The 15526-nt window shown below is 43.5% G+C and overlaps 1 protein-coding gene across 1 annotated transcript in view; it reads left to right on the top strand.

The window, feature by feature from the left end:
• cntnap5l (contactin associated protein family member 5 like) overlaps positions 1–15526 on the top strand; it is a 48449-nt gene that overhangs the window by 28095 nt on the left and 4828 nt on the right. Inside the window, exons 10-18 of the mRNA XM_076302547.1 lie at positions 293–464; positions 843–949; positions 2384–2503; positions 4534–4734; positions 8735–8891; positions 9632–9759; positions 9923–10093; positions 11513–11731; positions 14571–14807. Coding sequence (XP_076158662.1) covers positions 293–464; positions 843–949; positions 2384–2503; positions 4534–4734; positions 8735–8891; positions 9632–9759; positions 9923–10093; positions 11513–11731; positions 14571–14807 — 1512 coding nt within the window. The remainder of the gene's footprint in view (positions 1–292; positions 465–842; positions 950–2383; positions 2504–4533; positions 4735–8734; positions 8892–9631; positions 9760–9922; positions 10094–11512; positions 11732–14570; positions 14808–15526) is intronic.

Raw genomic sequence — 15526 nt, 5'->3', positions numbered from 1 at the left:
AGACATGCGTTCTCCACTGTGCCATTTACTGTAATCTCTGGCCTCAACCCTCAACACCAAAGTAAGGCTTTTAAATCCTCCAATTCCGATGGCTGCTTTAGGAGACAAGACAATTCGGCTAAGATGTTCTAAGCAGCTTTGCGCACACTTCGAACAGAATTTGATTTTGGAGAGCCCGGGCCATGTTGAAAATCGTGTTTGTTTTAATGGTGTATTCATTTTTTTCCCTCCATTTCATATTTTCTAAGGAAAAGAGCCATTTCTGTGTTTTTGTGTTGTTGTGTCATTCAAGGATGTGCCACGTCCTTACCCAACCTTGTATGCGAGAGTGGTGCTTTGGGATTGCAGGGCTGCATGCGGCTCATGTTCGTAAACAATTACCCCGTCAACCTGCTCCATGTGCAGCAAAGGACTCTGGGAAACTACAGCCAACTAGATTTTGATGTTTGTGGGATACGAGACAGGTGAGGAATGTACAAGTTCCAGATACATGACAGCAAGTGCTTTATCTTCGCTCCTCAGCAGCCTAGTCACACCACCCCCACCCATAACCCAGCCTGCTCCACTCAGAGCCAACGCAAAACCTAAACACCCAGCCAAATATTTGATTTGATTTAGACAGAACATGGGGTGTCCCATCTCCTTTTTTTTGTGGCTGTGTTGGTGACGTCAAAGCGTTTCTGAGATATATCGTTGTAATCAGAACTGATTTGCTGAAAAACACTCACCACAGCACCAACCAGACTTATAAAAACACAATCTCAGTCTTGATTTTGATTTGAGCTCATCTTGGATTGCAATAGCAAATGTTTTTTCCTAGCCTGACTTTGTCTGTCTCTCAGGTGCACGCCTAACTACTGTGAGCATGGAGGCCAGTGCACCCAAAGCTGGAGCCAGTTTTACTGCAACTGCTCGGGGACAAGCTACACAGGAGCTACCTGCCACAGCCGTCAGTTCACTTACTCAACTATACCCTTAGCTCTGAGCTTGTGCTTACACTGACAGTGTGTTAAACGTTTAGTTCATGTTCGCTGTTTGCCCTTTATTACGGCTTTTTATTAGCATTAGCATTTATTAGTCATGTGCCTTAATGAGCTGAAATGTTGCTGGTACGGCATGCTTCAATATTATGTAGAATTTCATGAGTTGGATTTCTTACGATATTCTAGCCTATAAAGTGGTTTTCTGATTAACCAAGGCATGGGAAACACAAAATACAAGATATTGAATATTCTGAACATTTTTGATCTTATCAAATAATAAATGTTATCTCACAGGAAAGATTCACTTCAAAGCTGTATCAGAGCAAAGAACATCTTCAGTCGATATCCATTCATAACAAAGGATGTGTTTTCTGTTTTGTCATTTAGTGGATGGTATCCATCCGAAACATCAGCCAGTTCAGATTTCAAAAGCACATAATGCCACTCCAAAAACGGAAACATCAAAAAGTTTATAATCAAATTGTTCCATCCTCCAGTACTTCCGTCTCCTGCCAGATGTAAAAAGCTTTAAAGATCTCTTTTCCCACTCAAAGCGATGCAGTGACTGAAACCTCCCCAACCATTTTTTTTTTCAGCCGTCTTCTCTTTTTTTCCTAACACGAGGCTGTAAAGAGAGAGACGTGTTTAATCAAGAGATTACTTTAATCAATATGGGTATTTGCCGCCAATGTTCTTTCAGCTGCGGGAGCACGCTTGTTTTTCTTCTGGCAAGCTGATGGCCCCAGACAGGCCCCCTGTAAGGAGACCGGGATCGGCCACGGTCTGTCGGCGAGATGCATCGCATTACGGGGCGAGAGCGAAGAGGAGGAGGAGGAGGAGGAATGAGAGGCGTTTTTCATTGCTTTCCCCCACAGTGCTGCCACCCATGCAGTAACGACAAGGAAACTAAGCGCAGGAGGAGAAGAGTTAGGAAGGGTCTCTTCAGGGCTGCTGGTTATTGCCCTGAGAGAGGGGGATGAGGAAGAGGAGGATGAGGAAGATAAGATGACAAATCGATGAGGGTTTACTGTGGTTTAAACTGGCAGAGTATTTCAGGACAAGGGAAGTTAATAGAGAGGATAACTCACTGTTCATGTTCACACACACACACACACACACACACACACACACCTGTGCACAATGTGTGCCCATTTTACTGTGATTGGCTGCTGTTCCATCATGACAATGTTCTTTCGATGGCAGCAACCGTATGCTAACAGAAAGGTGAACACAGTCACCTTCCGACTAGGGTGAGCATGTTTCAGATCAAAGGGGTGTCATAGTCAAATGGATGTGACATTTCCAACTGACTTCAGATCCTGTGCATGCCTTTAAATTGACAGCTGAAAGAGAATAGCTGAGGTGAGGGAATGTAATGAGTCATGTTATCATTTCCACAGCTCTGTACGAGCGATCGTGTGAAGCGCACCGCGACAAAGCTGACCCCTCGGGCACGTACACCCTCGACCTGGATGGAAGTGGACCTCTGGAGAGCACACCTGTGACTTGTAGCCAAACAGGTAACACAAACACACAAACACACACACAAACACAAACACACACACACACACACACACACACCACACACACACACACACACACACACACACACACACACAGTGAGTGAGAGAGAAAGAAAAAGACATACATGCAAATACAGATTGGTTTGCCTTGAGTACCCTCCAACCCTCACACGTACAAAGCACACATACACAGTGACCCAAACACACACATTCACAAGCACACACAGAGACACACTCATTTGTAGAGATTATGGATGGGAGTGCATTCAGCTCAGAGAGTGGGCCTGGTAATTAAGCACTCTAGGCCTTCTGGCCACTCTGCTTTTATAACCATTGATCAGCACCAGAGCCAGTTGACCAGTTGTTAATAGCAGGAAAACAGACTATTTAACTACTGCAGAGGCAGAGGCACCATGCAGAGCCAAACCTGCACAGCTGCATAATCACCGGGAGTTATATTGTATGCTCTTGGGTTTTGACCACGCAGGGCCATACCCAGCAGGCATAGACATGTCTGCTTGCGTGATTGTTGACATTGCATAGACCCCATGCCAAGTACACAATCACAGGTCACAGTGTGTATAATGATGGGGTATTTATGTCTCTTAAGAATTATTATACAATACTAATGGCTGTAGGTCTAGTAGTAAATAAGGTAGTGATTCATTAAAAACAGACCATTGCATTATCATATTTACCTTCTAGGAAGCTAAGGGAATGTGCAGAATAGATCCTCTTGCTGGATGTTCCAAGAGTACCTAATATCAGTCTTCTCTATAGTTATTGCCTGGACATGCTTGACAGAGAAGAGCTAACAGATTTGTAGCAACTAATCAGTGAGCCCAGGGAGGTGGTCACACACACACACACACACACACACACACACACACACACACACACACACACACACACACAGTGGTGTTAAAGTACACTATTGACTACACCAATGAAATTACATATTGTACAGTTTTACTATAATATGTTGTTATAGGTCAACCTCTTCTTTATTTCAAGTGCAAAATTCAATGTGCACATGTCCACCCATCTACCCTAATACTATGATAACTCATAGACAGACAAGTGGGCAAACAGAGAAATATAGTATTGTATGACATGACTAAGTAGATGGAGTACAGTACATGCAGATGAACATAACAGTATATAACGTTTATTATTATGCATATTACAATAACCTAGTGCAGTCATATAAACTCTGTTGATCTTGCTCTGACAACAGCTACAAAACATAAAAAGCTGTGCTGGAAACTGTATTGATACTGAATACAAACAGAGCCTATTTGTGTATTAAAATACAGCAGTATGTATCAGCATAGTATTTGGTTTGGGGGAGTAAAGTGAAACTGTTGGGACTATGTCCTACAGATAGAGACAGCTGCTGTGCATCTGCTGCGCTAGCTGGAGCTTACGTACAGGACATGTCCAAACAGACCAGTGCCTCGAGCCGGCCTGTACCACCAAGCCAGCCAAGTTTGACCAAGGCTCACCCCAATTACCAGGCTGTTGACCATGCAAATTTCCCAGGCCTTGGCAAACAGACAACCCATCCCCTTTTTTTGGGAAGAGAGAAGGTGGAGTGGGTACAGGACAGGAGGGCTGGTGCTCTGATGGAGGGAGGTATGTAAATGAAGAGGGTGAATTTGCATGGAGAGGGACGGAGAGAGAGAGGGAGGGAGGGAGGGAGGGAGAGAGAGAGGGGGAAGCGGAGAGGTAGGGCCCTCATCATTCCTAAGCGCAGGCTGGGTGACCTTTTGTTCCTGAATTAATATTCATCAGGTATTTGCGCTTCACTCAATCACGCAGGTAATCTCCCAGCCGGATTCACGCGCACACACTCTCACCGGGGGAGGGTCAGCCCAGGCACTTGAAAGCTGGAGCATCGTTTTTATTCCTGGCGTTCCCTAAAAGCAGCTCTTTTGGCCCCCTCATTTTGTGTGTGTGTGTGTGTGTGTGTGTGTGTGTGTGTGTGTGTGTGTGTGTGTGTGTGTCTTTATTTCTCCTATGTTTAGAGGACAAAGTTTGGACTGTGGTCAACCATGACCAAATGGGGCCCGTCCGAGTGCGGGGATCCACGCTGGAGAACCCTTACACTAGGTCCTTGAACTACAGCCTCCCCCCAAGCCACATACAGAGCCTGGTCACCACCTCCCTGCATTGCCAACAGGAAGTCATCTACCAATGCAGGAAGTCCCGCCTATTCAACACCTGGGGTGAGTCCTGATATCTGAGTTAAATGCACCTGCTAACACTGGGACAATGTTAGTTGCTCTGTGGTCTTGATTTGTGTGTCATGAAAAATGTACATAGTGTATGTCATCACAAAATGTTTTGAAATACATTGAATGCAGAATGAATCTGACACTTGTGTGGGATAATAGCTTTCTTAGAAAAAAAGAAGTATCGCACACCAATAAAGTCTTTCCCGAGGTGCTATAATAGCTTTCTAACAGATTGTTTTAATATGCTACTCTGTTAATTGGGGGGAAAGGAAACATGCTCCATTGAGTGTAACAGGATGTGTTTACATATGATATATTAGTGCCTGAGATACTAATATATCAGACAGAGTTAATTATGTGGAGTCATCAGGCTGGAGCTAACAGCCTGTGTTCTCACTTCACCTGCATGGCACTTGGCTGGCCAGAACGGGAATAATAGTCTTGTGTAATCCGTGACTTGCACTGATTCTCAGGTTCTACACAATCCCTACACACACACAAACAAGCATGGATACACACAGACACACGCATGGACACACACACACACCTGCCCTGTCTTTAAGAACTAATCAGAAGCAGCACCAGATTTGCTGAAAGCCCCTCTGCCAAACAGGTTTCGAGTTGGCCACTGAGCCGTGTAAAATTTCATCAATCCTCCACAAAACAACGCCGAAGCAAACATGTCCAAAATTGTTGGTACACAAAGCGAAGTGAACTGGATCGCCGGACATCTTGTGTCAACAGATTGTCTCGGCAGGACCGGCAAGTTGGCAGCAGCTCGCATCCTGTTGAGCTGGCACAACAAATGCCCACTCATACTCTCATCGCCGGCACTGTATACACATACACACACACACACACACACACACACACACACACACACACACACACATACCTCTGACACCACTGCCCATAGTTACCACAGGCCACCTGCTGCTAGGGGTGCGGTTCTGCTCCGTCTGATGAGGGATTTACGGAGGGGTTTACGTCTGGCTTATGCAGAACTAGCTGGGTGTTTATGTTCGTGCACACGTGGGGTACTCTCCGTGCTCCCCCGGTGCTTGTGTTTTTGGAGCGTGTTTTGGCTGTCCAACACCATGACTTCGCATTACAGTGCTCAGGACGCCCAGAGACAGGGTCTTTCAGAGAGCAGGGGAGGCATGTTGTCTAGCCTGTATCACAGAGATTATGCTGCCACTTTAAAATGTGTTTGGCAGATTCAAATGGGAAAAAGCATGTTTTGAATAGATTGTTATTGCCAGGGCCTGCTTTTTACCCTGCCTCTTACAGAAACTTGAGTCATTGTGGGTCTGCATGTCTACAAGTTATTGTAGCTCTGTGAAGTGATGGTGTTAAAGTGGGCCAGTTGTGTGAGGTCACAACAGCCATGAAACATGGTGTGAAAACAAGGAGCGGAGATTCTTGACGTCTTTGCTATCTCTTGACCTTTTTATTCTCTCTCTTTGTCCGTCTATTAGTCTGTCTCTCTCACACAAACAAACGTTACGTTCTTTGATTATGATTAGCAGAATCGCATTCAAAGCCATTGGAAAACGTAAGGTCATGAAGTTGACCCAAATTCTCTGTAGGAGAACACATAAGAAAGAACTTTCTATAAGAAAGGTCGACCAGGGCACAGAGCAGGCAACCAACATGCAAGCAATGTCCAGGTTATAGAATCGGGCAGAGGTTATTTACATGCTTGACCAATGTAATAGCAAGCAACAGGGCTGTTTTTAGGGACAATATCTTAAGCTTGATATTGCTTAGGGGCGCACTGACACAAGCTTTTAGCACCACCGTTACATCTCATAGGGGCATTGAGGCTGTACAGGGTAGCCAAAGGCTCAGCCCACCCCTTTAGAAAGTGGAACACTAGAGGCTGAGCCCCCTGTGTCACGCCAGACCAACCTGAGTGACAGGCTGAGATTGCCGTCAGGTACAGTTTGAGTGTGGAGGCGGAGCGTCCCTGCTTAAACAGATGCTGTAAGAATGTGAGTACCAGTTCAATGGGACACGAGAATGGGTCACAATCGTTATCGGGACACCAGTTGGCAAACACCCACCACTTTAAAGAGTAGAGAGACCAGGTGTACTGTATTCTCACACTGAATAGCTTTTTCAGGAGCCAGGCAGTCGAGTCCTTTGTGAGGTCTCAGGATGTCAGGGGCCACAACATCGACCCGAGGTCCCACATCCAAGTTCAGGGGTCCGCTTCACACTGTGCCTAACAATGCCCTTTAGCTGTTCTACAATCACTGGAACCTAAAGCCACGCGGCTTACTGCTTAATTTGTTTTCAGGGTGAAATTGTTACAGTGACATTTTTGTGACATCTTTCTCAGCAATATTGAAGTTCTGCAGGTGAATCACATGGATTCTACACACAGTCAAACTGCAGAGAATGTCCATGTTTGACAGGTTTTTGGCTTTCTTACTTTTATTACTTACACTGTTACTCTTAACGCTTTCATACAAATTCATACAGACAATATAAATCCAACCTCTGGTGACCCTGTCTAATCAAAAACTCTCACCCAAGCATACCACATCATGAATGTCTAAAAACATCTTAGGAAAAAAATAACTTGGCAGTATGGCAATGGCAGTAATTTACTGACAGTGAACAGTAACTAAAGTGGAAAGGAGATTACGTATTTCAGAGGCTTGAAACCTAATCACTGAATGCAACCAGAAGGTTTCCATTCCCCCCGAAAATGGTTTCATTGTTTCATGTATTTTGAAACTGATGATATATAATAGCCTATAGAAATGTCACATTGTCGCATGTTAACAGCATGAGGTATGAAGTGTTTTCTGACCCATAGTGCATAACAAACAAATCCAACACTGCTTTATTACCACCCACTTGCTAGCCTATACCCGTAGTTTGTTGGAAAATGACTTTGTATTTCTGTCATTTTTCTGCATGATGCTTGCTTTATTTTCTTGACTCTTATCTTTTATTTAAATTATCTATATATTAACACACAGTCATATATGTCTATATTCATGCTAGAATCTGATTGTTTTTACTTCTGGACAATTCCACGGAAAATGGACTTTTTGTCACATCCATAACGCCAGTGAAATGCCTTTGCATTTGTATGATGTGAATGACATTCATTTTTTGTGCATTTTTTTCATGTACATTCTTTAGCCAAAAATAGCAAATGCTCAAATTTCATGTAATCATTCACATCATACCATACAATCACATTTTATTGGCATTATGGATGTTACAAAAAAAATAATTTTCCATGGAATTGCCCTTCTATGAAGATGTTTAAATGTTCTTCAAGTTTCTCCATTTCCTTCGGCATAGGTTACTGCCCCTCACAAGGGGGAAGGCATGCTAACAGCACACCATTGAGTCAATGGGGAAAATCGCTAGCAGTTACACTTTTTACACTTAGATCAATTCAGATAGGGGTCAGCTTGTTTGTGAACACAGTGGTTTCAAAAAATTAAGTTTACTTAACTGCCCAATGTATGCTACCAACCTAATTCCCCCTGAATTCCTGATGTCGACGATAAAGTCTGGTATCAATTCATATGGATATTCTATGGAATGTGCATTCCTGTGAGACAAATTAAGGTGCACCTTAATAGCATAAGGCTTAGCTTAGCTAGTCTGTGACAGTTCTACAATGAGTCCACTCAAGATAGTTCTCGCACAAAACTTGGGAACGTAACGTTACCCTTAACCCTGCTGACACACATATGACTCTCATTCCAAACTTTTCTTGTGCCCTTTATTGATGTTTGCTAAAAGATTTAATCTTGTTAAGGTGTTTTCTGTAGGCCTATTCATGCAGGTGCACCTCCATTACGTTACATTCAATCGAATCAAACGCTTTTCCCTACATTGGGGTTTTATCCACCAATTTGGGGGCGGTAACCACGATTATGACTAGATGTCAGCGTATCCATACCAAGCACTGACAGTTCCCACCTTTTTTGTATTTTGGCTTGTGATTGGCTGGAGTCAGACGGCACACCTCTGTCATGGTGGCTGGACCGGGATGGGGTGAAAAGGACGTACTGGGGGGGCTTCCTTCCTGGGGTGCAGCAGTGTTCCTGCAGCCTGGAGGGGAACTGCATGGACATGAACTACTTCTGCAACTGTGATGCCGACCGTGACACATGGTAAACTCAACTCCACAACCCCCTCGCCACATTTAGACAGGCAATGTTGGAGACTGTAGTTTAAAAACATTCAAACACAAAGCTACCTGTCTCTGATTATTTAATGAATATAAGAAGTGTGCTCATGCAAATCACAGGATCAATATGAACTTGATGAATTGCAGTGTCAAATTTTCAAGTGCAAAATTTGAATGGTGTTGAATGATTTGTAAATCATGGTGCTAATTATATAGTTATTTCGCTACCGAAGTACTGACTTTCCTGTCTGCAGCTATTATGCCAAATACAATGCAAGTGAAAAATTCACTCACTTAACAGTCTCTTAACAGTGTTATAAAACATAAGAGGGCTACATCCTTGATAAATATAAAAACATTTTAAAACACCTACTGAAACCTGTTAAAGCTATGCATCTTCATGTATACAGGGAACACAAGTTATAGATGCAAATAACAAAACAATGGGTATGAGATACTCAAAGATGCAGAGAAACTGCTTAGATCCCACTGATGGTACCTACTGTACAGTACGTCAGTCTGGAAATCATGAGTCACACATTGCCATAGTGACGGTAAACACATCAGGATCTGGATCACTGCATTTCTTTTTTGGCTCTGTATCCAATGAAAGCTTTTGGTCTGTGTGCTCACCCACTACACACCTACTTTGCCTTCTTTTTTATCTCTCTCTCTCTCTCTCTGTGTCTCTTTCTCTCTTTGTGCCTGCAACTTTCTCACCAGGGTAAATGATACTGGCCTGCTGTCTTATAAAGACCATTTGCCTCTAAGGGAAATTGCCATTGGTGACACGAACAGGACTGGCTCTGAGGTGGTGTTCAAAATTGGACCACTGCGTTGTTACGGCAACAGTAAGATATTTTTTCATCACATGGGACACTGACAGAAATATTACCAACCTCCTCCAACCATTTCATTTTATTTTAATACAGCTGCAAGCAGCAATGTGTTGTCCTAGCAGCCTAGCTAAACATCCATGCTTAGCTGATATGTTTCTCTCATCTTTTCACATAGGATTCTTGTGGAACTCTGCATCCTTCTACCAGGAGACGTCCTACCTCCACTTTCCTCCTCTCCAAGCGGAGCTAACCCTTGACCTTTCTTTCTATTTCAAGACCAGCACCCTCTCAGGTGTCTTCCTGGAGAATCTTGGGGTCCAGTCTTTCATCAGGTTGGAGTTAAGCTGTAAGTCAGCAGACTGCACCACTGAGTGGCTATTTATCAAATGAGGTGTAACGCACAGACAGACTGGACATGGGCGTGAACATAGATGTGTCATGTTCCATGTTGCCGTTAAAGGGACACCAGGCAACGTTTTCGTGTTAATTAATCATCTTCGTAAGTTGGTATATGGTTAAATGACTCATTACAGGATGAATGAAGAATCTCTCGCCCGCCCCTACTGCCTGTAGGAAGAATATCCTGCTTGCAAGTTCGGTGTATCCGACCAGCCGACCTTCAGTCTCACAAAGACTCAGACATCGCAAGAAGCAGGATCAGTTTACATCCTGCATCCCCAGCACAGAGGCAGGCTAACAAAACGCTAGAGATTGTTGCAAACGTGTGTATAATGGCAGAGCCGTTAATGGCAGAAGCAGCGAAAACCCTTGATGGAAGATGCAAAGAAAAGGAAAAGAGCTTCAGACCGAGCGAGGGCTCGCACGAGTATTGACACGTACAGACGCTAGGGGGAGCTTCGTAGAGAAAAAGCATCAGGCTTGCCTGGTGTCCCTTTAATTGCTATCAATCACTTTGAATGGTTCATGCAGTGATTTGCTGACCTTTCTGTTGGTTATATTGCTTTGCTTTTCTAGCATTGCTTGAACCAGAAAGTTGACAAAAGTTCAATGTCCCAAGCACCAGCCAATCAGGCTTTATGCACATGACAGAGCACTGGATGGCCATATTTATATACATTTTGACTTTTTATTTTAGATTTTGTAAAATGTAATGAGAAATAGGCATTGTACCATCTAAAAATCATGTTATTGTAACCAAAAAATACTTCGAAGGTGAGTTTGTGATGTGTATACTAGCCAACCCACAGCTTGCTAGCAGCGATTCCTAAAGGCATGATAAGTTGTTGAGCCATCAATCTTGGTCCACCGCTCATGCGTCAGTCAAGCCCAGAGTCAAGTGTAAACACCGAAGCCCCGTGTGAATGCACTGTGAGAGTGAATACACAAGTGAACGAGAGAGTGATCATGTGAATAATGATGAATGAGAGAATGAGCGTAAACGATAAAGTGGACATGAGAGTGAATGGGACAGTGAACCTTAGAATGAATGAACATTCATAAGTGCGAGAGTGAATGGCCAAAACAACTGAGGAGACTAGTCTAAGTAGGTTATAATATAGCTAGCTCACAACTATTACATTTGCTACATGACCTATGATTATGTGAGAGCTGATGTACGACTGATGGGTGACATGTCTGGAGGTCACTACCATGCTCCTTTAAACTGAACTACAACTTACAGGAAAAGGATGTTTGGGCTGTTAAAAGATTATATTGAATCTCTTTCTTTCTGTCTTTCTTAATCTCTCTCTTCCATCTCTTCTTCCCTTTTCTTCTTTTCCAACCATCCCTGTCTCACACACAGCTCCGTCCTCTGTAACGTTCACCTTTGACCTCGGCAACGGCCCTGTCCAACTCACTGTCAGCTCCCCTGTTGCCCTGAATGACCGGCAGTGGCATCAGGTGCGCGTGGAGCGCAACCTGAAGGGGGCATTGCTGCAGGTGGACCAGCTACCCCTGCGTCGCGTCGCCGCACCACCCGAGGGAAACCTGTTCCTGCAGCTCAGTGGACAGCTGTTTGTAGGTAAAGAACCATCCGAACCAGGAGCATCTATCTCTCTCTCTCTTTCTCTCTCTCTCTCTCTCTCTCTCTCTCTCTCCTAGAACCACATAGAACCATTGTAGGTAAAGAATCGTCGGAAAAGTGTTGCTGTTACCGCAATTTTCTTAATACGGATACTTTAAGAATGTTATTTTAATCAGTTTTTAATAAAAGCTGCATTTGTTATCAGTTTAAAGAATTTTAAGTTCCATTTTTCTGTCATCTATTACTTACATCTAGTACTGATGTTTAAAGGAACCGTATGTAAGAAAAATATTTCAATTAATCATAAAATGGCCCTGATATGTCACTAGACATTAAGAAATCATGTTCATTTCAAATACTTATATCACTGCCAACAGTAGTCCAGCCAGGATATTGTCATTTAAAAAGTGAAGTTGCAGCCCTCAACTGTTGTTGAGGTTGTGTTTTGTCATGCCATGTTGTGTTTTGGCCTGATGCGCCACCCTCCACCTATCTACTAATCACAAAGTCAGTAGTGTTTTGCCATCCGCGTGTGCAACCTCGAGTCAGGGGGGAGGGGGAGGGGATACACCGCTCTTCAGTATTTTGAAAGTGATTGCAGTACCAGTTTTGGCCACAATCTTACATATGGTTCCTTTAATGATTTACTGTGGTATCATTTCAGTATTGGTATCAAGATACTTATCATCATATCATATCATCATCATCATAATTTTGGTATTGTGACACTACATCCGAATCAGGAACACCTCTCTCTCTCTCTGATATCTATAATCGCTTAGAACCCTCTAGCATTCCTGAACTTGTGTTCCCTTTCAAAGTTCCTTTTTAAGTTATTTCCTTCCAGCCTCTGGTGAATCTGTCCTTGTAAGATTGCTTTTGATGTCTCTTGGCTTCAGAGCAATGTTCTGACTCAAACAAGCTAAAGTTATTTCAGGCTAGACAAACCCCTCTGGTAAAATGGGGGTTCTTAGTTTTCCACAGCCCAATTCATGGAGAGGCCGTTTTCCAAGTGGAGCAGCCCACATATGTTCCAGAAAGCTGTCAGTAGTTGTGTTTACCGCACAGGTGGTCTGAGTGTTGACCACAGGCAGGCTGGACTGCCAGGAATTTGTCTGCCGTCAGGTGGAACACAAACTTACCACACAGCACCAGCACCAGCCTCTGCATCTGTTCACACTCATTAACAATGGAGTGTGGTCAGAACCCTCTAACTCTCTTTTGGGATGTCAAACATGTAGATCATAGTAAAAACGTATGGATGTTTTGACATTTTTACTTGAAAATCCAGTTTATTCAAACAGACTAAGCTATGTTACGCTGTCTCTGTCGTGTCCTGAAACATAAGACATGTTCAAACCTGTCCAGCGCTGCACCCATGTAATTACATCAGCAAAGTGACAGAGCTAACTAGTCAAATACATCATCTGATTTGCGGGCGATGGACTAGTGGGTAGTTTATCATGGCCTACCCCTTCACAGTAATCAATGTGCTATTGGTGACAAATGTGCACCAGGACCCTGGAGAGAGAAATAGTGTCTCTTCCTGGATAGCCCCCACAACTCATTTCCTCATTGTTTTAGACTATGCTACTCCTAAATTGAGATGCCACAAAATGTAATTAGTGTTTATCAATCATGGCCCTGGAGCATGCCTTTTTTTTGGAGTGCGTGTTATTGGATCATTACGTTCCGCCCTCCCACCTTCTCACTTTCTACAAACTCCTAAAACAAGTGGCTAGTGTGTGCGGGGGGAAAAGTTCTCAATCGCTGTGGTTAAAGTTTGTTTACAGTGTGAGTGCAAAGTGGAATGGTATCCATGGGATGTAAGTCTGAGATTGGAGTTCAGCCACAGTTGTGAATTTCCTGAGCTCATTTGAAAAATAGTCTGGAGGAGCAAATAGCCAAAGAAGCCATCCAAGCACTGTAGCTTACTGGCAAAAGCAATTGAAGTTACAGTCATAGAAATTCAGTTGCTTTCTAGGCTCAGTGTTGGGGGAATGAGAAGAGCTCAAGAGATTGGGGAAATTGTGTACACACACACACACACACACACACACACACACACATACACACACACACACACACACACACACACAGCTTTGAACGAGATAGGAAAGTACGCAGAAGTGAGCAGAGGGATTTACACCATCTGAATCTAAGTGTACGCTCAACTCAAAAAAATCTCTTTGTTGATCGCGTTGAAGCCTTGGAGATCAGACTGTGCAAGGGAGATAATCGGCGCACATTTTGTGAAGTTTTTGAAATGATTCAACTGTTGTTTGTGGTAAAGAAATATGCACACGCCCGAACTAAGCGAACCAAACAACACCTGCAGCAGAAATGGATGTTCTCTCAGAGTGCTGCTGGTCATGTCTGCTAAAGCAGATTCACTTTGATGGGAAGGTGAAGTTGAACTCCTGAACTCAAACGGTGTTGTGCTTATGCTCGTGGGATGTTAACAGTCTCCGTGGCGGATCTGGGGTGGACTAAGCTCGGACTGTGCAAATTACAGAATGGCCAGCTAGAGGGCTGTGAGGAGGAATAGAGAAATTCTGTAGATTAAAATTGCATGCTTTACATTAAATTCTTTGTCTGTATGACCTCTCATCAGTATCTTCTCCACATTCACAGGCCGATAAGAAAGAACTTTACAACTCGACAAACCCATTTGTTGTTTTCATTCCATCATATTGCATTATACACCACACCACAAAACCCCAAGAGTCACTACCATCAGATACAATCCATAATGGTCGTCAACATGACTAGTCTTTCTTTTGTACCGAGGGGTTTACATTAATGCAGCTCTACACCTGACCTCTCTTGTGAACAGGTGGGACTGCCTCGCGACAGGGGGGCTTTCAGGGTTGCCTGCGTGCTCTGACCGTGAACGGCGTGGCCTTTGACCTTGAGGAGCGGGCCAAGACCACTCCAGGGGTGTCCCCTGCCTGCCCAGGTCACTGCAATGGTGACAGCATCTGTCACCACGGCGGAAAGTGTGTAGAGGAGAGGAATGGCTACGTGTGTGACTGCTCACAGACAGCCTTTGGAGGCCCTCACTGCAGCACAGGTGAGTGTGTGTGTGTGTGTGTGTGTGTGTGTGTGTGTGTGTGTGTGTGCGTGTGTGTGTGTGTGTGTGTGTGTGTGTGTGTGTGTGCGTGTGCGTGTGTGTGTGTGTGTGTGTGTGTGTGTGTGTGTGTGTGTGTGTGTGTGTGTGATGTGTTTGTACCCATGCAGGCTTGACAGTTTTTATGTATAAACATGTAACATTCTACAAATTATTACACATGTACATTAATTATTTTACATATAAGTAAATACGTAAATCAGTAATTTGACATATCTTAACACGAATGCACTGCTTTGCCACTTTTGCATGCTTCCACCATTCTAAGCAAGAAAGTCACTCTCTAATGCAGAGGAGAATAATATAGAGCAGAGAAACTGCTTTGGCTTTGGAGAATTGAATACACAATATACAAGCTGTATTGTTGGAACCTACATCAGCATCTTAGTATCTAGTAGGAGTTTAATTCCTACTTACTACATCACTTGTTGTGTATGCCTTCATGCACTTAAATAAGTGAATATGAATAATATATGACGGATTAGCAAAAAGACAGCGGGGTAAGGCATAATACTGTATGCATGAACTGACACTTGATGGAGCCTTGCCAAAACTGTGTTGTGGAGATCAATCTGCATATCCCCAAAAAATTGCACAAAATATAAATATATATATCAAATGAAGATGGTTTGACAGTGAACTCCCACATCACCACAGATGAT

The sequence above is a fragment of the Alosa pseudoharengus genome, unplaced genomic scaffold (assembly GCF_046254945.1).
Source record: "Alosa pseudoharengus isolate Yale_2024_CS ecotype anadromous, Long Island Sound unplaced genomic scaffold, YU_APseudo_1.1 YU_APseudo_1.1_scf_24, whole genome shotgun sequence".
NCBI classification, from domain to species: domain Eukaryota; kingdom Metazoa; phylum Chordata; class Actinopteri; order Clupeiformes; family Clupeidae; genus Alosa; species Alosa pseudoharengus.
The sequence above is the reverse complement of the archived record's forward strand: the minus strand, read 5'-3'. Positions and strand labels throughout refer to the sequence as shown.